At 54.8% G+C, this 21,329-nt stretch overlaps 1 protein-coding gene across 2 annotated transcripts in view; it reads right to left on the reverse strand.

Annotated features, from left to right (window-relative positions):
* The window catches only part of notch3 (notch receptor 3), a 54,153-nt gene that overhangs the window by 23,268 nt on the left and 9,556 nt on the right, over positions 1-21,329 (reverse strand). Inside the window, exons 1-6 of one of the 2 annotated variants that reach the window (XM_069195747.1) lie at positions 17,887-20,165; positions 3,836-3,978; positions 2,932-3,267; positions 1,995-2,117; positions 1,279-1,512; positions 481-636 (exon numbers count right to left, since the gene is read on the reverse strand). In XM_069195747.1, coding sequence (XP_069051848.1) covers positions 481-636; positions 1,279-1,512; positions 1,995-2,117; positions 2,932-3,267; positions 3,836-3,978; positions 17,887-17,927 — 1,033 coding nt within the window. In that variant the 5' untranslated portion in view covers positions 17,928-20,165. Of the gene's footprint in view, positions 1-480; positions 637-1,278; positions 1,513-1,994; positions 2,118-2,931; positions 3,268-3,835; positions 3,979-17,886; positions 20,166-21,329 lie in introns of those variants that run through there. The other variant, XM_069195746.1, reaches the window with a different exon arrangement.

Here is a 21,329-nt window from a genome sequence, read left to right on the forward strand (position 1 = left end):
CCCCAGTCCTAGGAAAACCTACGTGACGTCGGGAGCACTGGCTGCTTCTCCAAAGGCAGGGGAGCTGCAGCCCCACCACTGCCTGCCGCCCAGCCCAGCCCCGAGAGAGAGTCAGCTTGCCACTGGTCACCGAGCCGAGACCCCCTCATCACCCCCCGTCCCCTTGAGAGGCCTGTCCTCCGCTTCTGAGGGGGACAGTCCTGAAGAGCTGGCTGGGGTCCGACAGCAGCGTCCCACCTTGACGGACCGGGGCTGCGATTTCCAGGCTTTCTGGACTGCGGAAGAATGTGCACCGAACTGGGTGCAGGGTTCATGACTGTGGACTCGGAACCAGAAGCTTTGTGGGTTCAACTTCCAGGCGAGACACTGCAGTTGGACCCCTGAGCAAAGAACTTCACCGACATTGCTCCAGTAATATTTATACACCTGTCCAGCTAAGTGACTATAAAGAAGGGGTGTGTGAAGAGGGGAAGGAGTTACCGATGGAACACTCATCCATATCCTGGTCGCAGGCCCCTCCGAAAAAGCCTGGGGGACAGGTGCAGATGGCGCGGCCGTTCAGCGGGTTGGTGTCGCACACCGCGCCCTCGTTACAGGGGTTACTGACGCAGGCGTCGTCCAGGTGGCACAGCAGACCTGCGCAGAGGGACAGGGGGCAGCGTCAGCGACAGCAAGAACTAAAAGAAGGATCACCTGCCCGAGCGAGACAAGACCCAGAGGGAGGGAACCCATCCTCTCGGAGGAGCGAGAGTGAGCGAAGTGAAGAGATAGGGACAACGTGGACGGGGAACAGACAGAGGAGGAACAATCACAGGAGAAGGGACACAGGGGAAGGCAGGCAGGCAGGCTGAATGACACTGGGACAGACAGACACAGCACCAGACAGATAGACCGACCCAGGACAGGAAGTGTGACACCGGGACAGATGGGTGGACTGACGGACACTGGGACAGACAGGGGTGGACAGAGAGTAGTGGACAGACACTGGGACAGGGAGACAGACAGAATGGCAGACACTGGCCAGAGACCCAGAGACAGACAGACAGGAGTGGACAGACAGACACTGGGACAGGGAGACAGACCCAGAGACAGACAGACAGACGGGAGAGGACAGACAGACACTGGGACAGATCGATTGACTGTCAGACACTGGGACAGACAGACCCAGTGAGACGGACCCAGAGACAGACAGACACTAGGGCAGACACACAGACCCAGAGACAGATAGACGGGAGTGGACAGTCAGACACTGGGCCAGACAAGAGGTGCAGGCTGTACCTGTCTTGCCCACAGGGCACTCGCAGTAGAAGGAGGCCACGCGGTCGTGGCAGGTGGCGCCGTTGAAGCAGACGGCGGTGGCGCAGTCGTCGATGTTCTCGCTGCAGTCCTCGCCCGTCCAGCCATTGACGCAGACGCAGGTGTGCCCCCCGATGGTGTTGAAGCAGGTGCCCCCGTTGTGGCAGGCGTTGGGCTGCATGAGGCACTCGTTCACATCCTCCGCGCAGTACTGCCCTGCAAACACATGCAGCACCCCGTCAGGGTGTCTGCTTCGGACCAGAACCACCAGCGGTCCAACAAAACCAGACTGTCCCGACGGGTCTCCTCTCACGCGTGACCTGTTCTGTCCTGCAAGGTTCTGGGACCATCAGCCTCTCCCTCTGCACACAACACAGCGAGGATAGCAGAAGCACCAGACAGAACTTCTCACGCCCATATGGGCAGCTTTTCAGAGTTCTGCTTCTAAAAGCCTTTTTAACAAGTCTTACAGAGAGGGGAAGGGAGGCCAGCAGTAATTTGGAAAATCCCTCTTAACTAGCAGAATATTTCAGGACATAGGCTTACATTTCGGCATTCGTGATCCTGGACCCTGCAGATTTTTTTAATCTATGGTGCTCGAAACCCGAGAAATACGGCTTTTTGTCAAGGCCGAGCACATCAAGAGCTCCCGAGATGGAACTGGACACAAGGTCCGGCCGGAAAGAGGTCGGGAGTACCTGTCCACTCTGGCGGGCACTGGCAGTTGTAGGTGTTGACCCCGTCCACACAGATCCCTCCGTTCATACACTTGTGGCCCGGACAGTCGTCGACATTCACTTCGCAGTTATGCCCCTCGAACCCTGGGTCGAGGAGAGCAGGAGATGGAGGAAGAGAGAAAGCGAGGGAGAGAAGGGGAAAAATCTTAACATCTGGTACAACGCACGCCCCAAAACAAAAATAACAGCGGCACAATGGCGCCACGACCAGGACAGCGGATCTCCTGACGGAGAAGTACTCAGCCAGGGGACCCCTCATTCAGGGATCACCCCCAGATACAGCCCTGCCAAAGACAGGGAGGAGCAGTAAAGGCTGCATCCCCAGTAACTGGACACAAGACACCCGTTTTAAAAATTCAGATTAGCAAGCCGATAGGGCAAGGACGCATCGGTTGGAAAATGTCAACAATGCACCTCTCGGGTCCTTCCCTTCCCCGCAAATCTAACAGGAATCTAACAGGAAGACACTCATCTCTCCCGTCGTCTGCACTGGAGCACTCCGGGCAAGCGCCGGGTCTTCCTGTCGCGCCAGAGCCATGAGAGGGCGGTAATAGAGAGAGGAGGGCCTCTTTCCTGTCCCAAACCCCTTCACTTTCAATTGCTTCCTCCCGCTGCGAGAGCCACTTCCTGTCCGGCCCTCCGGGGGATACGCAGACCCGCGGGGAACTCAATTCCCGCTGTTCTGACAGCCGCGGCCCACCGCCAGCAAGGCAGCAGGACAGTAGCGCGACCGGAGAGAAGGAGATCAGTCTCCTGGGGAGTGAGCAAGCCACGGGCGGCGCGGAGCTCAGGCACGGGGACGGCGTTCCTGCATTCCGCCACGGATCCGGGAAGGAAGTACTCGACTTCCTGCACGAGCTCCCCCCCACCCCCCGCCTCGTCCCCGCGGCTCTCGTACCCGGCAGGCAGGCGCACTCGTAGGCCAGGTCGCTGGTCTGCCGGCAGGTGCCGCCGTTCAGGCACTGCGAGGGGGCGCAGGGCACGGAGGGCACCTCGCAGGCGCGCCCGCTGAAGCCCGGCGGGCACTGGCAGCGGTAGGAGCCCGGCGTGTTGACGCACACCCCGCCGTTCAGGCACACCCCGGGCTTGCGGCACTCGTCGATGTCGCTGCGGCAGTTCTTGCCCTGGTAGCCCGGCGGGCAGGAGCAGTTGTAGCGGTTGTTCCAGTTGGTGCAGCGGGCACCGTTGGCGCAGGGGTTGGTGGCACAGGCGTCGATCAGGGAGCAGTGCTGGCCTGGAGGGCAAGAGGACAGGGTTAGGGGGATTCGGACACACGGACTCGCGCTTCACCTACGGAGCTGCTTGGTTTCTGTTTGAGGGGACTCTTTACAGAGGCCACAGTCTGCCAGCGTGTCTTCACTGTGCCGAAAGAGATCAAATAAATCAGAGCACACCTTCCTCGTTTTGAATGTATATAGTTTTGTTTAAAAGTTATATAATTGTAAAATACAAGGGAACAAATAGGAATAGACCTTTTTTTGCTTGTGTGTAGTCTAAAGTGTACTGTAAAAGTAAGGCTGAGGAATGGTGATTATATGTAAAGTGGTTTTGGTTAGTTCTCTAAAATAACAAAAAGAAGCACAAGAATCACGTTTTTTTTCCAGAAACCAAGGTCTCGAGTTTCGAGATAAATCTTGAGCTGCCAGTCACAATCTGAGGGTGCCGGTCTCACGGGAGAAGGAAGAACAAGCTCGATCTTCTGAAGCTCAAGCACGTTTCAGCTGGGCCGGACCGGGCCGCACACCACGGACTGGCTCGCTGGCCTCATGGGGAACTCCTGTCCCGGGGCGGGGCGCCGTTACCTCGAAATCCTCGCTGGCAGACGCACGTGTACTGCGCCGCCATCTCCGACACCCAGCTCTTGCACGTGCCTCCGTTCACGCAGAGCGACCGGTGACAGGGGTCCTGGAACTGACACAGCTCCCCGATGAATCCGGGGCGACACCTGCGCACACGAGAGGGGAGGAGGAGGGGGTGAGTGTGGCGGGAGCACGGACAGAGCGGACGTCAGGGTCACACGCTGCCTGGGGGGCCTGGTGTGTCCGGTTTCTGTTCCACTGCCAGCCTCAGCTGCATAGTTGGTCCCTTAATTTCATTAACACATACAAGGAATCTGATCTGGTGTCGCGATGCAAGAACACAAATGGAAACAATCAATAATATCATGTCCACTTCACACCAAGAGCACGCACAGGTCCACAGTTGCGGGCGGAGCGGTGGCTCTGTGGCTAAGGATCTGCCCCTGTGACTGGAAGGTTGCTGGTTCAAATCCCACAGCCGACAGGGGAATCCTACTCCAGTGGGCCCCTGAGCAAGGCCCTTAACCCCAACTGCTCCAGGGGCGCCGTATATTGGCTGACCCTGCGCTCTGACCCCCAGCTTCTCTCTCCCTGTCTGTGTGTCTGTGTCTCATGGAGAAAAGCTGGGGTATGCGAAAAGACAAATTCCTAATGCAAGAAATTGTATAGGGCTAATAAAGAAACATTATCATTATTAACATTAGTTACATCCACAATTAGCTGCACGGTCACAAGCAGGCTAACCAGGCTCTGAGGAGATGTACAGGTATGTGATCTTTCCGTGAAAGGAGTGGGGTGATTAATCAGCTGTGAACGAACACAAGATAAATCCCATCTCTAGCTTGTAGACAGCCGAGGATGAGTTCAGCAGCAGTCTCTCGAGCCCATGGGAGCTGCTGGCAGGGCACTGACTGATCACAGACACCCTGTGCCTGGGCCACTGTGGGTCACCAACTTCCTCTGATCCTCCACCCTGCCCACCCCAGCCCCCGCCGGCTCATCGGAATTCTGTTTCTCAAACCCTGTGGACACGCGCCAGGTGACTCGTCTTCATCAGGCTCGGTCAGGCCCCAGCCGCCTTCCTCGGACCCTCCTCTCCCTCTCGGAGTGGCGAGTCCACAATCAGCCCCTCTCTGCACTGCACCTTGCTTTGCAACGCTCGCCTAGGCCCTGACGTTCTTTCAGAACATGGGGTTTTGGAAATAAGGTCACGAATCTGAGAGGGGGCCATCTGACCCACCCGGCTTGTCTGGTGGTTGGTTAGTAACCAATTGATTTAAGGATCCCATCCAGCCGCTTCTTTAAAAACAAACAGGGTATTGATTGGGCAAATCGGTCCCCACTCCTACAACCCTTTGTATAAAGAGGTGCCACCTCTGATGCATTTTCTTGTAGTCCACGCCTGCATCCTCAGGTCTGCATTGCACTGTCGACTTGGAAATCCACAGAGCTGTTATTAACTGTCCTTCAAACATGACTTCTGTTGCTCAGCAAGCACTCATGTCCACGTACATGGAACTGAGGATTTGGGGATTAATGACTATCATGTTCTGTCTTAGCCACACAGATGGAAAACGCACACATCCAAATGAATTTTACAGCACAGTGCCACGTGTGTGTTCTCCTAGTTCGACAGTTAAGTTAAATTGTACGAGACACAAATAGCTGGAGGTATTTTGTCTGAATTATGACATTTATTTACACTCTAATGCTGATTTTCTCATTTTAGTCCATTCTTGTCAGGCTCATACTGAAGCCTATTAATCCATCAATCGTCAGGACAGACTGCAGTCGCAGTGCCTTTCCAGGGCTGACTCCGGAGAGGAAGAGTTTCCGAGCTTACGTTTCGGAGGTCTGCGTGATTTACGAGGAGGGGCCGGGAGCCAGGCCTGGTGGTGTTTTCTTAAGCGTCTGGAGCTGCAGCAGGACTGGGCCTGTGCAGGCGCTCTGGTCGGGCCCGGGAACGGGCTGGGGGTTTGGCTGTGTTACCAGACCGCTGGCTTCGCTTGGGGAAGTGGGTCTGTGGCGCCTTTACCGCAGATCTTGGCACCTTATAAACGAGCTGAGGGCAAACAGACTTAACCCCCGCATGCCACCCTGACCCCTGACATACAGCCCTGCATTGGGAAGGGAGCAGGGTTAATTACCTGTGGCTTCAATGAACATTTAGCATGGACTCCCCCCATTTCACCCCATCTTACTGCCCTGAAACACACTGACTGCACTAGAGACACTGCTGTCCCTCTCCTCTCACACTCCCCCTGAATTCACACACTGACACACACCTGACTGGACTGGAGACACTGCTGTCCCTCTCCTCTCACACTCCCCCTGAATTCACACACTGACACACCCCTGACTGGACTGGAGACACTGCTGTCACACTCGGCCCTGAGCGTATAAAAGAGTAACCGTACTCTCACCATCAGGCCCCCTTGCGTTAAGCGCCCGACACCACAGCCTCTGCCGCCTCCCTCTCCGCACGCTCTGCCCCTCAGCAGACGGCCCGGGGCGGCGCAGAACCGCCAGCACGAGCCCCCGGCAGAGGGAAGATCCGGAGCCGTGCCCTGCGAAGCTGGTCTGAAGGGGGGGGGGGGGAGGGGTCGGAGCTGCTCTTCCCACACTGTCAGCCGCCCGTCACGGCCTCACTCTGCAAACATTCCCACAGCTGGAGCCCCTCACTCACACCGAGCCGGCTGCTGCATCCCGCTCCCTGCCTTCTCTCTGCATGAGAAAGCTGTCGCGCTTTCCCCTCTTCCTCCACACACACACACACACACCCACCGCCCACTACCGCGCACTGGGAGCGGATGGCAGCAGAGCGGACAGCAGGACTTCGGGAGTTGTAGCGTTCCTGCGCCGTGCTCTAGCACGCCGAGCTCCAGAATCTCCGTCCCTCGGCCTCGTTTGCGGCCTCGTTCTGGCGCGGCTCGGACCCGGAGTCCGCCGTCTGCTTCGGCGTTTCCAACTCGTTCGTTTCCGAGAGCGCCCGGGCCCGACAGGATCAACGGAGACATTGTTCTCCGGGCAGACCGTGCAGAATCGAGTCCCCGCCCTCGCCAGGATCGGGTATTCGCCTTGCAGACTCCTGCTGCCAGAGCCGTGGGCAGACAGATGAGCTGGACCAGCGCGGGACAGGTCTGGAGAGGGCTGCTCCCGAGCCCCGAGACGGACTGCCAGGCAGCTCTGTGAAAAGGCAGCAGCTAGTGCCGACTAGTAACCCCTGAGCGGGATGAGGTGCTTGAGAACGAGTAGCAGACACTGGAGGGAACAAGTCAAAACCTCCAGAGGCGAAGTTCCCCAGCGTATCCTGTGCCCTGTGCAAGTAACCGAGCCGAACCACAGAACGCCATTTCTAGAACAGACGGGTTTACAGCACTGCTTTACAGAGGAGAGCTTCCATGCACAAAAGCATCTTTGATGCACAAAAGAAGGGCTGTACTAGAGTCAATATGTGCACTGTGAGTCCGCACTGTGATCATTAAAGGCAGGTACACCGTGGGGCTTCAAAGAGCACAAGTGAAGCCAGGGAGAGAGGGCGCGGTTTTAAACTTCATATCACAACTCTCTAACTCTCTTTTTCTGTCAGCCTCTCTTTTCTCCATGTAAGAGGATCCCATTGCGCAAATAAATCAATTCTCCGCACGCCAGGAAATACAACGCCCAGCTGTTCCAATTGTTGTGGACGTCTGCGTCACCCATGGGATGATCTGATAACTCTCTTCATGGTCGGTTTTTAAAATAAATTTCAGATGTTACTGGTCGGGGAGAAAGCTGACACCAGCACACCTGACACAAAGCACGCTCAACTTACACAATTCCCTAGAACGGCCAGCTCTTCCGATGCCGTACGAGGAGAACAAATTCAGCCCAGACAACTGGAGGCTGTAAAAGGAGGTATGGCCTCTGACTTCATCACAGTTTCATCTCTCTCTCTTATTCTTTCTGCTTTGGTTATCGTTCACGACAATTAAGTGGAATTGAAGCAACGTCTAAAAACAGCACTCAAAAAACCATGCCAGGAAGCTCACAGGGGAAGGAAATTAATGTCACACCATTGCCCATTTTTCCCCGTAAAATATTGCAGCACAACAGTAAAATTGTTCCCCAAGCCAAGGCTCCCACAGTGTCCTGAGGAGTCCTGTAGAAGTCAAGGTGGATGGCAGCTACCGTCAAAGTAGAAAGACTGGAACACAGGAAACACTGTAACAAGCAAAAGATGAGGAGCCCTGGCCTTATTCCAGGCAGTCCTTTACTATTTTAGATGTCTGCAGCTCCAGGTTCAAATAAGCAAGAGAAGTTGGGGTCAAATCGCTATTACCTGGTCAATTAAGCAATTAAGGGAGTGCTTGGACGAGGAAGGGCAGTGTGATTCAAAGCCAGCCAACCCCTCTGCCCTGCCGTTCCCAATCGGAGAACAGCTCAGTGGGCAACGGCGAGGGCGAGGAGATGTCACTCCCTGAAGGAAGAGGGCGCCAGAGAGCAGCACTGAGGAGGGCACACTCCCAAACACACACACACACAGGCCTCCTGCCCACTGCCATTCCTTCTCCACACGTGTTTTTCCATTGAGGAAGACCGCAAAATCTTGCCTTTGTTTTTTTTAATTGCTTCAGAGTTTCCATGGCCTTTGTCTTCCACGATCAAAAGCATCCAAAGCATTCCAAGCACAATCAGCCCCTCCCAGTCCTGGGATGAAACCTTTTCGGCTCTTGTGGTTAGGGTGGTTGGGTGGGGGGGTTGGGGGTGCAGATTTGCTGATGACAGCTGGATCTCGCCCCTGAGGGACAGAGGACAAGGGACACTCACACTAGGCAGTCAGGGGGCAGAGCTGCGGGACTGGGAACCTCCTGGTATAATAACCCCCTTCGTCTTCAGTGCCGGACCAGCTAAGGCCCAGCACTAAGCAGGAGCCCACCTAGAACAGCAGTCAACATCACACCAGCGCCGAGACAGACGAGACTGTGCGACAGCCACTAGGGCTTCCTGGCAGCTTCACGTCCTGCAGTGTCAACTTACAGCCACAGCCTTTGCAGATAAGATCTCATGAAACTGGACTCATTTTTGCACATAAAAGCTGTTCTCTAATTCTTCCAGTCTGAAAGGGCATTCCACTTGAATATCACATTCTTTCACCTCCCAGATTCTCTTTAACGCATGGCAAGCATCCATCGGAGCTGACTCCGGGATGAGTCTGGAGGAGAGGAGAGCAGGCCGGAAAGCAAAGACAGATGCGGTGCCGTTTTTATAGCTATCGCTCGGGAAGAAGCAGCTGAGCTCCCTTCTGAGCCCGGAGGCATGTTTTACTTTAAATGGGAAGCACATGGCAAGGGAGAGACCACAAGAAAAAGGATGCAGATGGAAACAATCGGGCAATCATCTATCACTTCCGCATCCCAGTTTCAGGAATGTCGAGCATGGAGTCACTACCCCCCCCCAACAACCCACCCCATTCCACTGGCACCGGGGTTCAGAAGGGGCCGGAGGGAAGCTGAGGACATGGATGGATTCCCGGCCTCAGAGGACCGTCGCCAAGACATAAATCTGGCTCCTTCACCGGCCGCAAAGCAGGAATCGGAGACACCTTGCCAAGGAACCGTTCCGATTCCTGCGGGGCCGCGGAGTCGAACCCCGTGATTTGTGCACGTCTGCCTGTCCTGCGAACTGAACAGTCGGGAAGACGTTGATCCCCGAGCGCAGAGGCAGTCTGCTCAAGGCCCAGAGGTTCTGCACCCCCCCCTCCCCACTCTCCCCGCTGAAATACGACGGCGTCTGGTTGAGAGCAGGAGGCAGGAGCGCGGCGCTCGAGCTTCTGCATCGCCAGCCCCCTCCCCTGCATCCATTTCACACCGCAAGGTCAAATGCCAAAGGTCGGCCGTCTTAATTGTGATGATAATGCCACCCAGGTTAAGAGAAAAGAGAGTGAGGGGGCACAGAGGGTACAGGACCCCCACCCCCCAGGCTCTCCCCCCCCAGCCCCTCTCTGCCCCCTCCGCTGCCTCCCCTCAGCGGGTATGTCATATTCTCTGTAATCCCTTGTCTCCAGGCCTGAAATCCCCAGCCATGTTATTGTAGGCCCCAATCCCTGTTGCCATGGTTTCCTCACAGGCCAATAAGCAAGCCTGACATCCCACCAATCAAATGGAAGAAAAGAGCTCTGACCCCTGTCCTTGGGTATTCATCACGGCTTGGCTGGGTTTATTTAGAAGCAAATTAACTATGTCTGGAATCTGGGGATCACAGAGCCCACTGGAGCAGGGGGAGGGGAGGGGTGAGGTAATTTTAATTACAGCAATTTTTTACCTCGCTTTTCAAAGAAACTCAGACTTTAAGATGAAAACTGGATGGCAAAGTTTTCTGACATTATTTTCTTATGCTTGAAAGCGATACGACACCTCCTCTGGGTAAATTCACACCAAGCGTTTGTGGAATAGAAACCTCTTAATGGCGCCTTGCTCACTGGCACACAGACACGTCTTTACAAAGACCAGCCCCCCAGTTCACACACACCGCAGACAGACGCTACAGTAAGTCCTGGCTCAGCATCACATAGGTGCTCCTGAAAAAGCATGACTTCAGGTACGTTTCTCCCCATTCTAAGAAAAGTGCAAAAGCAGTCAAACTTCTGAGAATATCCTTACTCTTGCGAAAACCTTTCTGAAAATAAAACATCCTGTGTTTGATGTTAAAATGAAACATCCTAAATCCTGGGAAAGATATTTTTCATATGACCAAATATATGGTCCATATTTTTTGCACCAACTATCAACCCAAAAGGAGCAGATTCCCAGCCACATCAGCAGGCAGCTGGGTTGACTGAAACTGAAGAGACAGTCGTTTCTAAAGCCAACCCATCCCCAACGCCACCCTCTACCAAACACAGAGCAAGGTCACGGAGCACCGCTGACCGCAGACCGACACTGCCAGGCTCCGACCCTCTGTCTATAGATGTACAGTGGCCAGACCTCAGGTCCCCTGGACAAAGAAACAGGAGAGCAGGGTGCTGCAGGTGTTAAAGACGTTGAGAATTTAGCCCATAAACGGAGTCCAAGAGTCTGATGTGCAGACAAAACCTTGTTATTTCCCAGCTGTTGTTAAACCAGCACAGGTGCTTTAGAGAGCCAACACACAACACAAGGCAAAGCAACACAGCGCCACACGTGGCTTGCCATCGGAGTAGCACCGCTGCAGAGCTGGTCCAGCCATCGCCAGCACCTGGCCAGACCTCAGCATGGCACCCTGGGGTAGCCTCCCCAGCTCACACCCCGGACACCTGCGGACTCACGTCACTCTGCGAGCGGCGCGCGACTTCCTGTCGGGGGCGGTCAAGCTCCGTCTCGGGGGGTAGCAGGGGCCCCCGAGGGGCGGGGCGGAGCGGGGCGCCTGTGGCCCGTCAGGACGCTCGGTGAAACAGGAGCCACACTCCGCTGGACTGGATCTGCGTCACGGCGATCCGGGGCTCGGCCCCGCTCGAATCAGAACCGCAGGAGCCAGGCGGCACAGAGCAGGAGGGAGGAGACAGCAAGCACAGAGGAGGACCGAGAAGGGAGACAGGAGAGGGAGGAGATGGAGTGAGAGGAGAAGAGGGTGAGAGGATGAAGAGAGGAGAAGAGGCAGAGGGGGAGGAGATGGAGTGAAGGGAGAGGGCAGAGAGATGGGAGAGGGGAACCAGCAGAGATGCCAGTTTAAGCTGCCCCTGATTCTGACTCCTCTCCCTGGGGCATGTGCCAGAAAGATCTGGAAAACTCCCTTCACAGAGCGGCACAACTTCCTTAGCTTCCTCCCTGAGCGATGGCGATGGACTGCCCTCATCACACCGCGCAGCACTCAGACCCACCCAAGGCTGCTGGGAGTCAGCGTTTCACATCCAGAGCTCAACAGCTCTGGTGGCTGGTTGATTCATAATTCTTATTCTTCTTGGAAATTGTTTGCTCCACGACAGGGAGCAGAGAATTATCCGAGAGAATAGAAGCGCTGGGCCAAGCACTCTGCCTGGAGAAGCTCAGCAGGATCTGGAATGCTGCAGCACTCCTGCTCATTCCCTTAGAAAAATGAGAGGATGGGATAGATGGGAATTCTGTCACAGAAAGCCTGGAAGCACTGGCAGGAGGCAGCACTGCCAAGTAGGGTAATAAGACAGGTCTTAACGAAGCCGTTTGCCACAGCGGGTCTCCAAGTCCTAAACACACACAAAAATATCAACATGCACAATTCCCTAAACTCCAGGCAGCATCGGGAATCTCCTCCTCCAGCTCGGCGCTCCACCACAGCCAAGCTGGCTACTGGTACTGGCCAGGTACTGGACCGTTCCGAGACACACCGCTGTGTCACAGACTCGGCATCAGCTAACTTGCAGGCGCTTTTTTTTACGCTAAGGGCAGTGGGGGTGTGCAACAGGATGCCCAGCCACGTTCGTGAGGCCCATACCCTGGACCCTCTCAAGAAACAGCTGGACGAGATCCTCGGATCGGTCGTGGAATTCCGTGTTTTTAGGGCTCTGGCCATGCCCCAGCAGCAGGAGAAAGGAGAGGGGAATCTGCCCAGAATCTCCACGCCCCGATCCGCAGCGTGTCCAAGCACTGAGACACCCCCCGACAGCTGGGCGCAGCTCTGCAGATGTCAACATCTGTCATAATTAACGAGGACACGGTCTCCGTGTAGCCGAGGGAAGGGGGCAGCGATTGGACACGGCCAGCAGTTCAAATCCGTCTGGTGTTTTTTTATTGCGCCTGCCAGGATTGTGTGGAAAACGGCATGAAAAATCCGACGTTATTGCAAAAGTTCCTCTGCGGAAATTGCACAAGAAGGACAATGAACCGTTCTCCAGAGAAACTTCTGAAATGAAAAAATGAAATATCTGTATGGATATTTTAGCACTTGCTTTGCTTGTACCTTTGAAGTCGAAACTGGGGAGAATATTTCAGCGACAGTGTGTGACACCTTGAAGGTCTCCCTGAGAAACTCTCCAAACTTTCTGTAAACTCCCGTCTTTTATAGTTTCTGTGACTCAAAGCCCACATTTGAGCCCTGAAAAGACTGGGCTGAGGACTGACAGCCCAGTGTGTTAGTAAAACAGCTTAAGGCCTCTAATCTGGCATCTGGAACTACACTATTTTGGCCAGTGCTGAAGCAAGATGACACGCAAAGAGAACAGCTGTGAAAAAGTGAATGCTTGATTCACACTTACTCGCGATCACTGCCCACAATGGTGCAATCATTAGCACAGACTGCAGGTTAAGACTGAAAACCAGAGGCACGCCTTTACAGGGAGAGTTGCAAGTGTCTGGAACAAGCAGCCCTGCTGGAGGCATCTTGTCTGGGTGGTTGTTGCTGTAATTAGCATGCCCTTGTATGGCAGGCGTTTAATATTAATTAATTTGCGTAGTATTGATTTTTTTTCATTGCCAAAACAAAGACCTCAAGCAGGTAAACGCAGGATTGACCCACTGAGCGGGACGGGGCCGCGCGGGACGGGACCCCCCCACGTCTCTGGGTGCGATGGGATTGTCCGCCCTCAGAGAGCTGCTCTGGGTGTCCAGACCCGGGAACAGTACACAGGCTTGTAAAGCTGTTATATATCCTGCCTCAGTCCTCTCCTGAGGGCAGGAAATGCTTCACCTCCTTTCCCGTCGGCAACACAATCCCAACTGTAACCCGCAATTCCCAAAGTCAACCCCAGAATCCCGGAGCTCCGCTCTCCCCGGCCCCCCGGGACCAGCGTGCCTCGGGCTTTAGTCTAGGAAGAGCAGGAAGCTCTTAAAAAGGAGCAAATGCTCAGGAGCCAGTAAGCAGCATCTCGGGGTCTCTGTCTTTCTGAAGGGGTGCTGTCCTGCTGTTCACTTGTCACCCACATAGGTCCGCTGCTGTGTGCGTTTCCCACACCCACCCTGCCGGTCCTGCTTCTGCGTCCTCAGGTTTATTTTCACCCAGCAGCTAATTTAATTCCAGCAAAGCCATCTTTCAGAACACTTTCTCAGAAACATCCGCAAGGCAGCAGGGTGTGTGCGAGTCGGGGGCACACCCTCCCCGGCCCGAATTCCCCTTCACTCATTTCAGAACAGCTGGAGCCAAACCAGTCAGACTCCCGCTGCATAGCGGCTGGACCCAGTCCGGGTTTTACCAACTGCAGTGGACCAGCACCAGGTTCAGGACGGTGCTACCATGATTACTTGTACACCGACACGACTTTAATCAACAGCTGCTAATGATCGTCGGTTCCCCCCCCAATGTGTGTTCTGTGTTGTGTGAGATTATGCTGACTGTTTCTAGTGTATTGTGAATCTCGGGCCAGGAGAAACTGTATTTCGTTCTCTCTTGTACATCTGTATAAGTGCAGAATGACAATAAGGTGAACTGACTGATGATTTGTAGTAAACGGGAACTGAGCAGAAGAGTGCAGGTTACAGAATATTAAGCGACCGGCTGCTTTCTCTTGCTTCAGCCAGACAACCTGCTGCAGGCAGAGCCACACAGCTGGTTCGTCCTACAGGGGATCAAACCGCTGTACAGCAGGGGCCTGACCTGCCCCCCCCCACCTTCGATTTTCTTACATTCTTTATGCCAGCCATCCCAGAGGGCCTGCAGTGGGAGCCGGCTGATAAAAACCTCCCCTCCTCCTCCTCCCAGTCCTCCGCAGGCAGGGGAGCTGTGGGCCTCCATTGTGGAAGTATCAATACTAACACTCCATTGTTAAAAAAAGAGGTCTACTTTACCCTCTCCCTCCTCCCCCCTTACACACACAGACCGGTTGTAAATGTCAAAAGATGGCTTGCACCCTCCCCCCACCCCCTCTTAAAAAATCAGAAGTGGGGGAAGGGTTTTTTCCCAGATAAAAGGGCTGAAGTAGTCAGAACCTCATTGTCTGTGCGAGGAAGGGGGTGCATAGTGTACTCAGACTCCAGGCTTTCAGGCCTACAGGGACAGTAGGACAAACAGGCCTCAGCTGTTGTCGGGGCAACCGAGACCAATGGTTTAAAGTGGGGGGGGAGGGAGGTTAGACAGGGTTCTATGAGGACATAGTTTGCATAGTTTTTTGGAACCCAACACAAAGGATTATTTTTATTAAGGGTTTAAAAAATGTAACCCTTCCCTCCCCCACCAGACCACCTGAAGATCTACATTCCAGAAGTTAAAATCTGACCAGGGAGCTGCTGAACGATCTGGAGAGGCCGACCCCCCCCCCCCCATCTTAAAGCTACAGTCGTGCCCCCCCCCCCCCCTCCAGCACCAAAAACGTGCTCTTTTAAAACGGCGTACTAGATGGCACTGCTGCCACAGCTCAGAGCCAGGCCCAGGATTAGGAGTTCCTCAGCTCGGATGTCGATATATTGGTTTCTGCCTGGCAGGGGAGGTCAGTGGGAAACTGGTGAAAACCTGGCAAGAGAGGACAGGTGCAGAAAGAAGGAAAAACACAGATTCTCTGTGCAGACAGACCTCCACAAGCTCGATTGTGCTTCATTCCGCGGTCTAGAGACAAAAGCCCCAAGACGACCAGTCCTTCTGCTTCAAGACAAAACAAGACCGACGTGTGGAAGGGAAGTGGAGCAGCCCTCAGGATTGTTTTTAAATTGTTCATTTTCTTAAGCTTCTGGAAACTTTCAAAAATAAGACTTTCAAGGCGATGAACACCAGCAATATCAAACGTGCCCCTGCACCAGGCAGGAGGGCAACACCTTCCTCTGGGCCTGACAGTGCTCAGAACGATTTCATGGCCTGCTCGTTAACAGCTATGCCCTAATTATTCCAACGTTACTGCACTGGTGTGATGAAAGTGGGTAAGGCGAATGCAGCGGGGTACAGGCATAATTGGTATTGATCAGAGTGATCAGCTGGCTCAAGGAGTGATCAGAGTGATCAGCTTACCCAGGGATTGATCCGAGTGATCAGCTGACCCAGGGATTGATCAGGGACTGACCAGGAAATCAGCTGACCCAGGGACTGGTCAGAGTGATCAGCTGGCTCAAGGAGTGATCAGAGTGATCAGCTTACCCAGGGATTGATCCGAGTGATCAGCTGACCCAGGGATTGATCAGGGACTGACCAGGAAATCAGCTGACCCAGGGACTGGTCAGAGTGATCAGCTGGCTCAAGGAGTGATCAGAGTGATCATGTGACCCAGGGATTGATCAGAGTGATCAGAGTGATCGGCTGACCCAGGGATGGATCGGACCAAGGTCCAGTACACAGCACAGCAGCCTATGGCGAGAATCAGCAACAGAGCAACACCCTGAGGCTCAGATCCCAGAAAACCACCAAGGCACTAAGAGAGCAAGCAGAGGTCATCTTTCCTCTCTTCATCCCATTGTGGCCTCCCTTATCCCACTCTAAATCCAGCGCTCCATTTGGGAATCCGCTCCCTGTGTGCGCGGGGCTCGGCTCACGGATGGCTCGGAGCAGGAGGAGGAGGATGAGGAGCACAAGCCCCTCAGAAGGGATGAGAGACACTCGGCTCTCTGCGCTGCCAGAGCCCGCCAAGAGCCAGAGGGGCCGTATCCTTTCAAGTAAATTCGCAACAGAAAGAAGGAGGCGTCTGCTTGTCTTCAAATCTGTTTCCTTTCAGCCCAGAGGTTCTGAGCTGAACCAGAGCCCCCTGCTCTGGGAAGCAGAGTTTCTAAACCGGATGCTGGGGGAAAAATAAAAGGGCCTTTTTAATGGCCCGATATAAACACATCCTAGAGAGCAGCCTTATTTTAATGTACCCTGCCAGCCAGCTCTTCCGTGATTAACTCTTGGCGCCCTGGGAGAAAGGAATGTGTGGTGCTGACAGTGCCTGAAACAGCAGGGATTTCTGGCACAGACTGCGCACCACTGAGGTGCTGCGCAAGCTCACTGCGCAGGAACACCGTTTTTCATTCAAGTGTTTTCGTTTAGCTGGTGCAAACAAGCAGAACCTGCAGAGCTGCAGGATTCCTTTTTTAAATTGTACAGCCCGCATCTGGACCGAAATAACAGGCAAGAGCCTGGCTCACTGCATAGTTAGGTTCACGGAAAACTGTCGGCACAAATACCTGCACTGTCTATACCTTTAAAAAAGCCAACTAAAGCAGCAGCTCTTTACACCAAGGGTAGTGGGGGTATGGAACAAGCTGACGATCCTCTTCGGGAAAAGGCCGCACCAGAACCTTGGATCACCGAGATCAAAGCAAAGCTACTGAGGTCACAACACTAGCAAACCCAGCGAGCCACATGAAATCTGCCCTTAGCGTTTTAAGGCCAGTTTGTTCCCCGCCCACGACCCTCCCTCTTGGTATCAGGCCACCACAAGGGCGGCGATCTCCCAAAACCAAAACCATCGCAGAGGACCGCTGTGCTGTTTCTAGCGCCTCCCAGGATCGTGGGAGTTTGTGTGCGTCCTTCACAGCCCCGGTTTAAAGAGAGCAGATCAAAGGTAGAGCTCAGACAGCATCCAGCAGCCTCCCGTCCTGCTGAAGAGGAGGAGAGGGCGGGCGAGGACGTCAGGGGTCACCCGGGGGCTCGGGCTCCCATTCCCCTCTCCGAAGAATTGCCAATAATAGGTCTCCGGAAAATTAATACCCACAACATGACCAGACCTGACCCCATCTCCTGCCCTTTCCTTCGTTTTCCCTCTGCAAACCACACCACCCAGTTCAACTGCCTCTTCAAACAAGCCAAAACAAAACATACGACGGAAAAATCTTCTCCCTGCCAAGTAAATCGCTTTCCTAAAACGGCTATTTCCCTTCTCCAGGACTCTGGGAACCGAGGATCAGCCCTGTGCCATTTTCCCACTGCGCCAGAAAAGCCGAAGGAAGATAATTGGAGCCGAATGTTTCCTTGACGAGCCTGGAGGCTGCGAGCTTTCGAGGGGAGGAGGGAGGGAGAGAGTCACAGCGCCCGGCCGCGGGACACGACCCCCCCCGTGGGCCTGCTGACAGAAAGGATTTCTAAATCTGAAAAGTATTTCCAGAAAAAACAAACTTCTAAGGCTGCTTCCTTTTTGCTGTTTTTCTGCACATTCTCTCTCATCCCCCGTCCTGCTCTGATTCCGCACGAGCCCACAGCCAGGCAGCGACTGTCCCGAGACAGTCACGTACTGCAGTCCTGTGGCTCTGCTCCCTCTTCCTCTCGATGCCATTCCTGTGACCACCGCTAGAGCAGGTCGCAGGTCGCAGGTCGCAGAGACCGCGCGGGAATCAGAGAGCACTGTGGGTAAAAGAAACGAGCAGCAGCAGGGAACCCAGAGGCTGCGATCTGCATCGCTGATGAAATTCTCCACTCTCCTGCACCGCAGGCAGGAATCCTCCCACGCTCCTGCACCCAGAGGCTCTTTTTAAAGGAGCACCCTGCAGGAAAGCTCCCTGAAGCACAGGGCCAGGCCCGTGCGCAGGCCCAACGGAAGCACCTGGACAAAACGTTTCCGTCCCACTTCTGGACATCAGCCAGGGGCATCTCTGACACCTCGGGAACACCTGCGTCCCAAAGAAAGCCAAACGACCAGCGCCTAGCCTTGGAGAATTAATGATGCTCACCATGCTGTCGTTGGGGACGTCACCCATGTGAAGTACCGCGCAGTCAGCGATACAGAACCAGCCACGCGGGCTCTGGAGGGGCGTGAACGCAGAGCAAGATCATGACGATGTCGTTTCCCGCCGGCCGGTGGAGACACCGCCAGTGATGCAACTGGAGTCGGTGAGGGGCCTCCACCAGCCCTCCAATCCCACAAGCCCAAAGGTCTAACACACAGATGTCTTCAAGCCCCGAGGAGATGAAGACGTAGCCGAGTGAATATGGGATCTGACGGAGAACGTTTTGTGTTTCAGTAATAAAGAGCTCAGCTGCTCTGAAAGCCAGCAGACCCCACACGTTTCACAACACGAAGCCTTCCAAAGCCTCCAGCCTGAGAACACAAGGACAGAGCAGGAAAGCAGAGGAGCTCGGAGCCAGAGGACGTCTGGGGTACTGTTGTCCCCAAAGACACTTTATTGCAATCCTAATTGTTTTCAGCTTGACAAGGAATCGACTGCAAAACCATTCACCATGAGTCGTGTAGCACGACTCGGGCCGAGAGAAGCGCGTGGTGATGAAAACGCAGAGCTGCTGTGCTCCCTCAGCTCAGACAGGGTACAAAGGACCAGGCAGCTCCTCCGTGCCACTCGGACACCAGCCCCTCCACTCTTCATTGAAAACACACGGCCGCATGGTCAGTCAGGTAGGTGGGCCGCAGAACGAGCTGCGGGGAAATCTCGGGGTCCCCTGGCCGCCCGCCAGCATCATGTGTGTTTTGAATGAGCTCACAGAAACCCAGACCAGAGGGCACCTCACACTGGCTGCCCTGGGGCCCATGAGTCGGGTGGGTTTCATTTCCGTTTAAAAGGAGGTTTAAAAGCAGGTTGAGCATTCCTGAGAACTCCTGGAGAGTAACTGGAGCCCGCAGTCCCAGACTAAACACTCTTCTCCGATCTCTAAGCAGTGAGAGAAATGCACTCTCATGGTGCTGGTGCCCGCAGAGATTAGGGCGCCCCCAAGTCAGGGGGTCCCGGGGCAGCCCATTACTCACCGCTGGCTTACCGCCGGTCATTGTCTATGACCTCCGTGTGATGGGCAACACGTGGAAGCCAGCTGGGTGGTGCGCACGCAGAACAACACCAAGCTCAAAAGGAAGCAGGCACAAACACAGCCAGGCCGAAACGAGCAGCGGGGCCTCGCTCGTCCTGCAGGGCTAGAGAGCCTCCAGCCAGCCGTCAGCTGGAGTTAAAACCATGTGTGGCAGAGCAGGGCAGGCCAATCCTCCTCTTCCTCCTCCGTTCCGAGCAGAAGAAACAAACGTCGCCAAGCATTAAGAAACCTCACTCTTCCTCCGCAGCGGCGGCGGCTGTGAAGTGTCGCGGTAAATCCATAAATAAACAGTGCTGCAAAGGTCAAGCTCCAACACCACTCTGACAGCCTTCAAGTGCTGCAAGACATGCCGGGAACTCTCTCGCAACACATTTCAAAGACAGGCCTTTGCCTTATCACCCTCTTCGCTGTCCTCCAGTGTAACTAGCACATTTCCTTCTCCGCCTGGAAGACGTGCTTCCCTGTCTTTCAGCCTCTGCTCCTAGCCTCGCCCTGGAATGGGTGATGGGTGCCCGCAGGAATGCCCTCTGCCTGCTGTGGGGCAGCTGGCGCCGATGAGCGTGCAGATCCCTGCACCACTCCGTCTGGAGACGGACCCTCTGGTCACTCCTGAACCACACCGTCCGGACACAAACCCTCTGGTCACTCCTGAGCCGCACCGTCCAGAGACGGACCCTCTGGTCACTCCTGAACCGCGCACAGTGCACGCAGGAGCACTGGCCCACGTCAGCAGGCATGTGGCCTGTGCACTGACTGTCTGTTAAGAAGTATAAGAACGTCTCCTAAACAAACGCACAACCCAAAACGTCCCAGAAGGTTTAAATCTGCGTGGTGTTTTTCAAGAGGGACAGCAAGAGCCTTCTCGTTCCACATCAGGGCCCCTAAAGGCCCTTGTGAGGAGAGGCCAGTGAAAGCCAACTGCTTTCTGTCCCTCAGCAGTCCGATCGTCCTCCGCAGCACAGTGAATCTTCTCCTCGCCCAGGAAGACACAGGGGAGCGCCCAGAAGAAGAAGGAATTTACAACCAGCGGGAGCTGGTCTTAGGATGCAGGAGCGCCAGTCCTCCTCAGCCTCTGTTGTAAAAATGGCCCTCGAGAAACTTCGGATCACGCAGCCGAACTCTTCCCAGGATCCTCCCACAAACGGCTTGTGAAGGCTTTGGGACCAACAGCCTCAGAGTAACCCACCAGAAGAACAGCCCACAGGGCGTCCGCTGGTTATCGCCCATGTGCTCTGTCAAACTGGGAGAACTGAAGTCAATTTGAAGAATTAAAAAGACCGTTTTACTCATTCTGGCTCCGGCCTCTCTTTCGAATCTGGAGACGAGAATTTTGTCTTAAAAGGGGAGAATTCTGCTTGAGGGAAAAGCAGGCTGAAGAGCTTGACTGTCGCAGAGGTCTCGTCTGTGTGTTGCGAGGAGAGGGCGTACCGAGTGAACTCAGCCCAGCGGTACAGCAGCAAGAGCTGGGAGACTCGAACCAGAAACCAGGGAGTGCCTGATCTTTCCTCTGGGACAGTGCCTCGGGGCATCACGAACCCCCCCTCCCCAAACCTGACTCCAGGTCCGAGAGGACACCCGGACGGTTTGGCAGGAGAGGAGACATCATTCCAATAATTCCTGAGCTTTGGGAGCAGAAGGACGAGGGAGAGACACAGCTGGCCTTGCCTCGCAGCAGGGCGGCCTGCTGACCCCTGGCATTGCCTCACATCAGCTCCCCTTCACCTGACCACGTCCACCTCCGGCCAGCGCCTGTCCCCACACTGCTGCAGTCACTGACCCCGTCTCCCCAGTGTGGACAGGCCATCAGCTCTCCTGCTGGACACTCGGATAGCCAGCGCTGGCCCAGTGCTGGAGGTGGTGTGCAATTGCTAGAGGGAGCAAACTTGGGCTCAAGCTACACGTTTTCCACACAACAATTAGG

The sequence above is a fragment of the Lepisosteus oculatus genome, chromosome 11 (assembly GCF_040954835.1).
Source record: "Lepisosteus oculatus isolate fLepOcu1 chromosome 11, fLepOcu1.hap2, whole genome shotgun sequence".
NCBI lineage: Eukaryota > Metazoa > Chordata > Actinopteri > Semionotiformes > Lepisosteidae > Lepisosteus > Lepisosteus oculatus.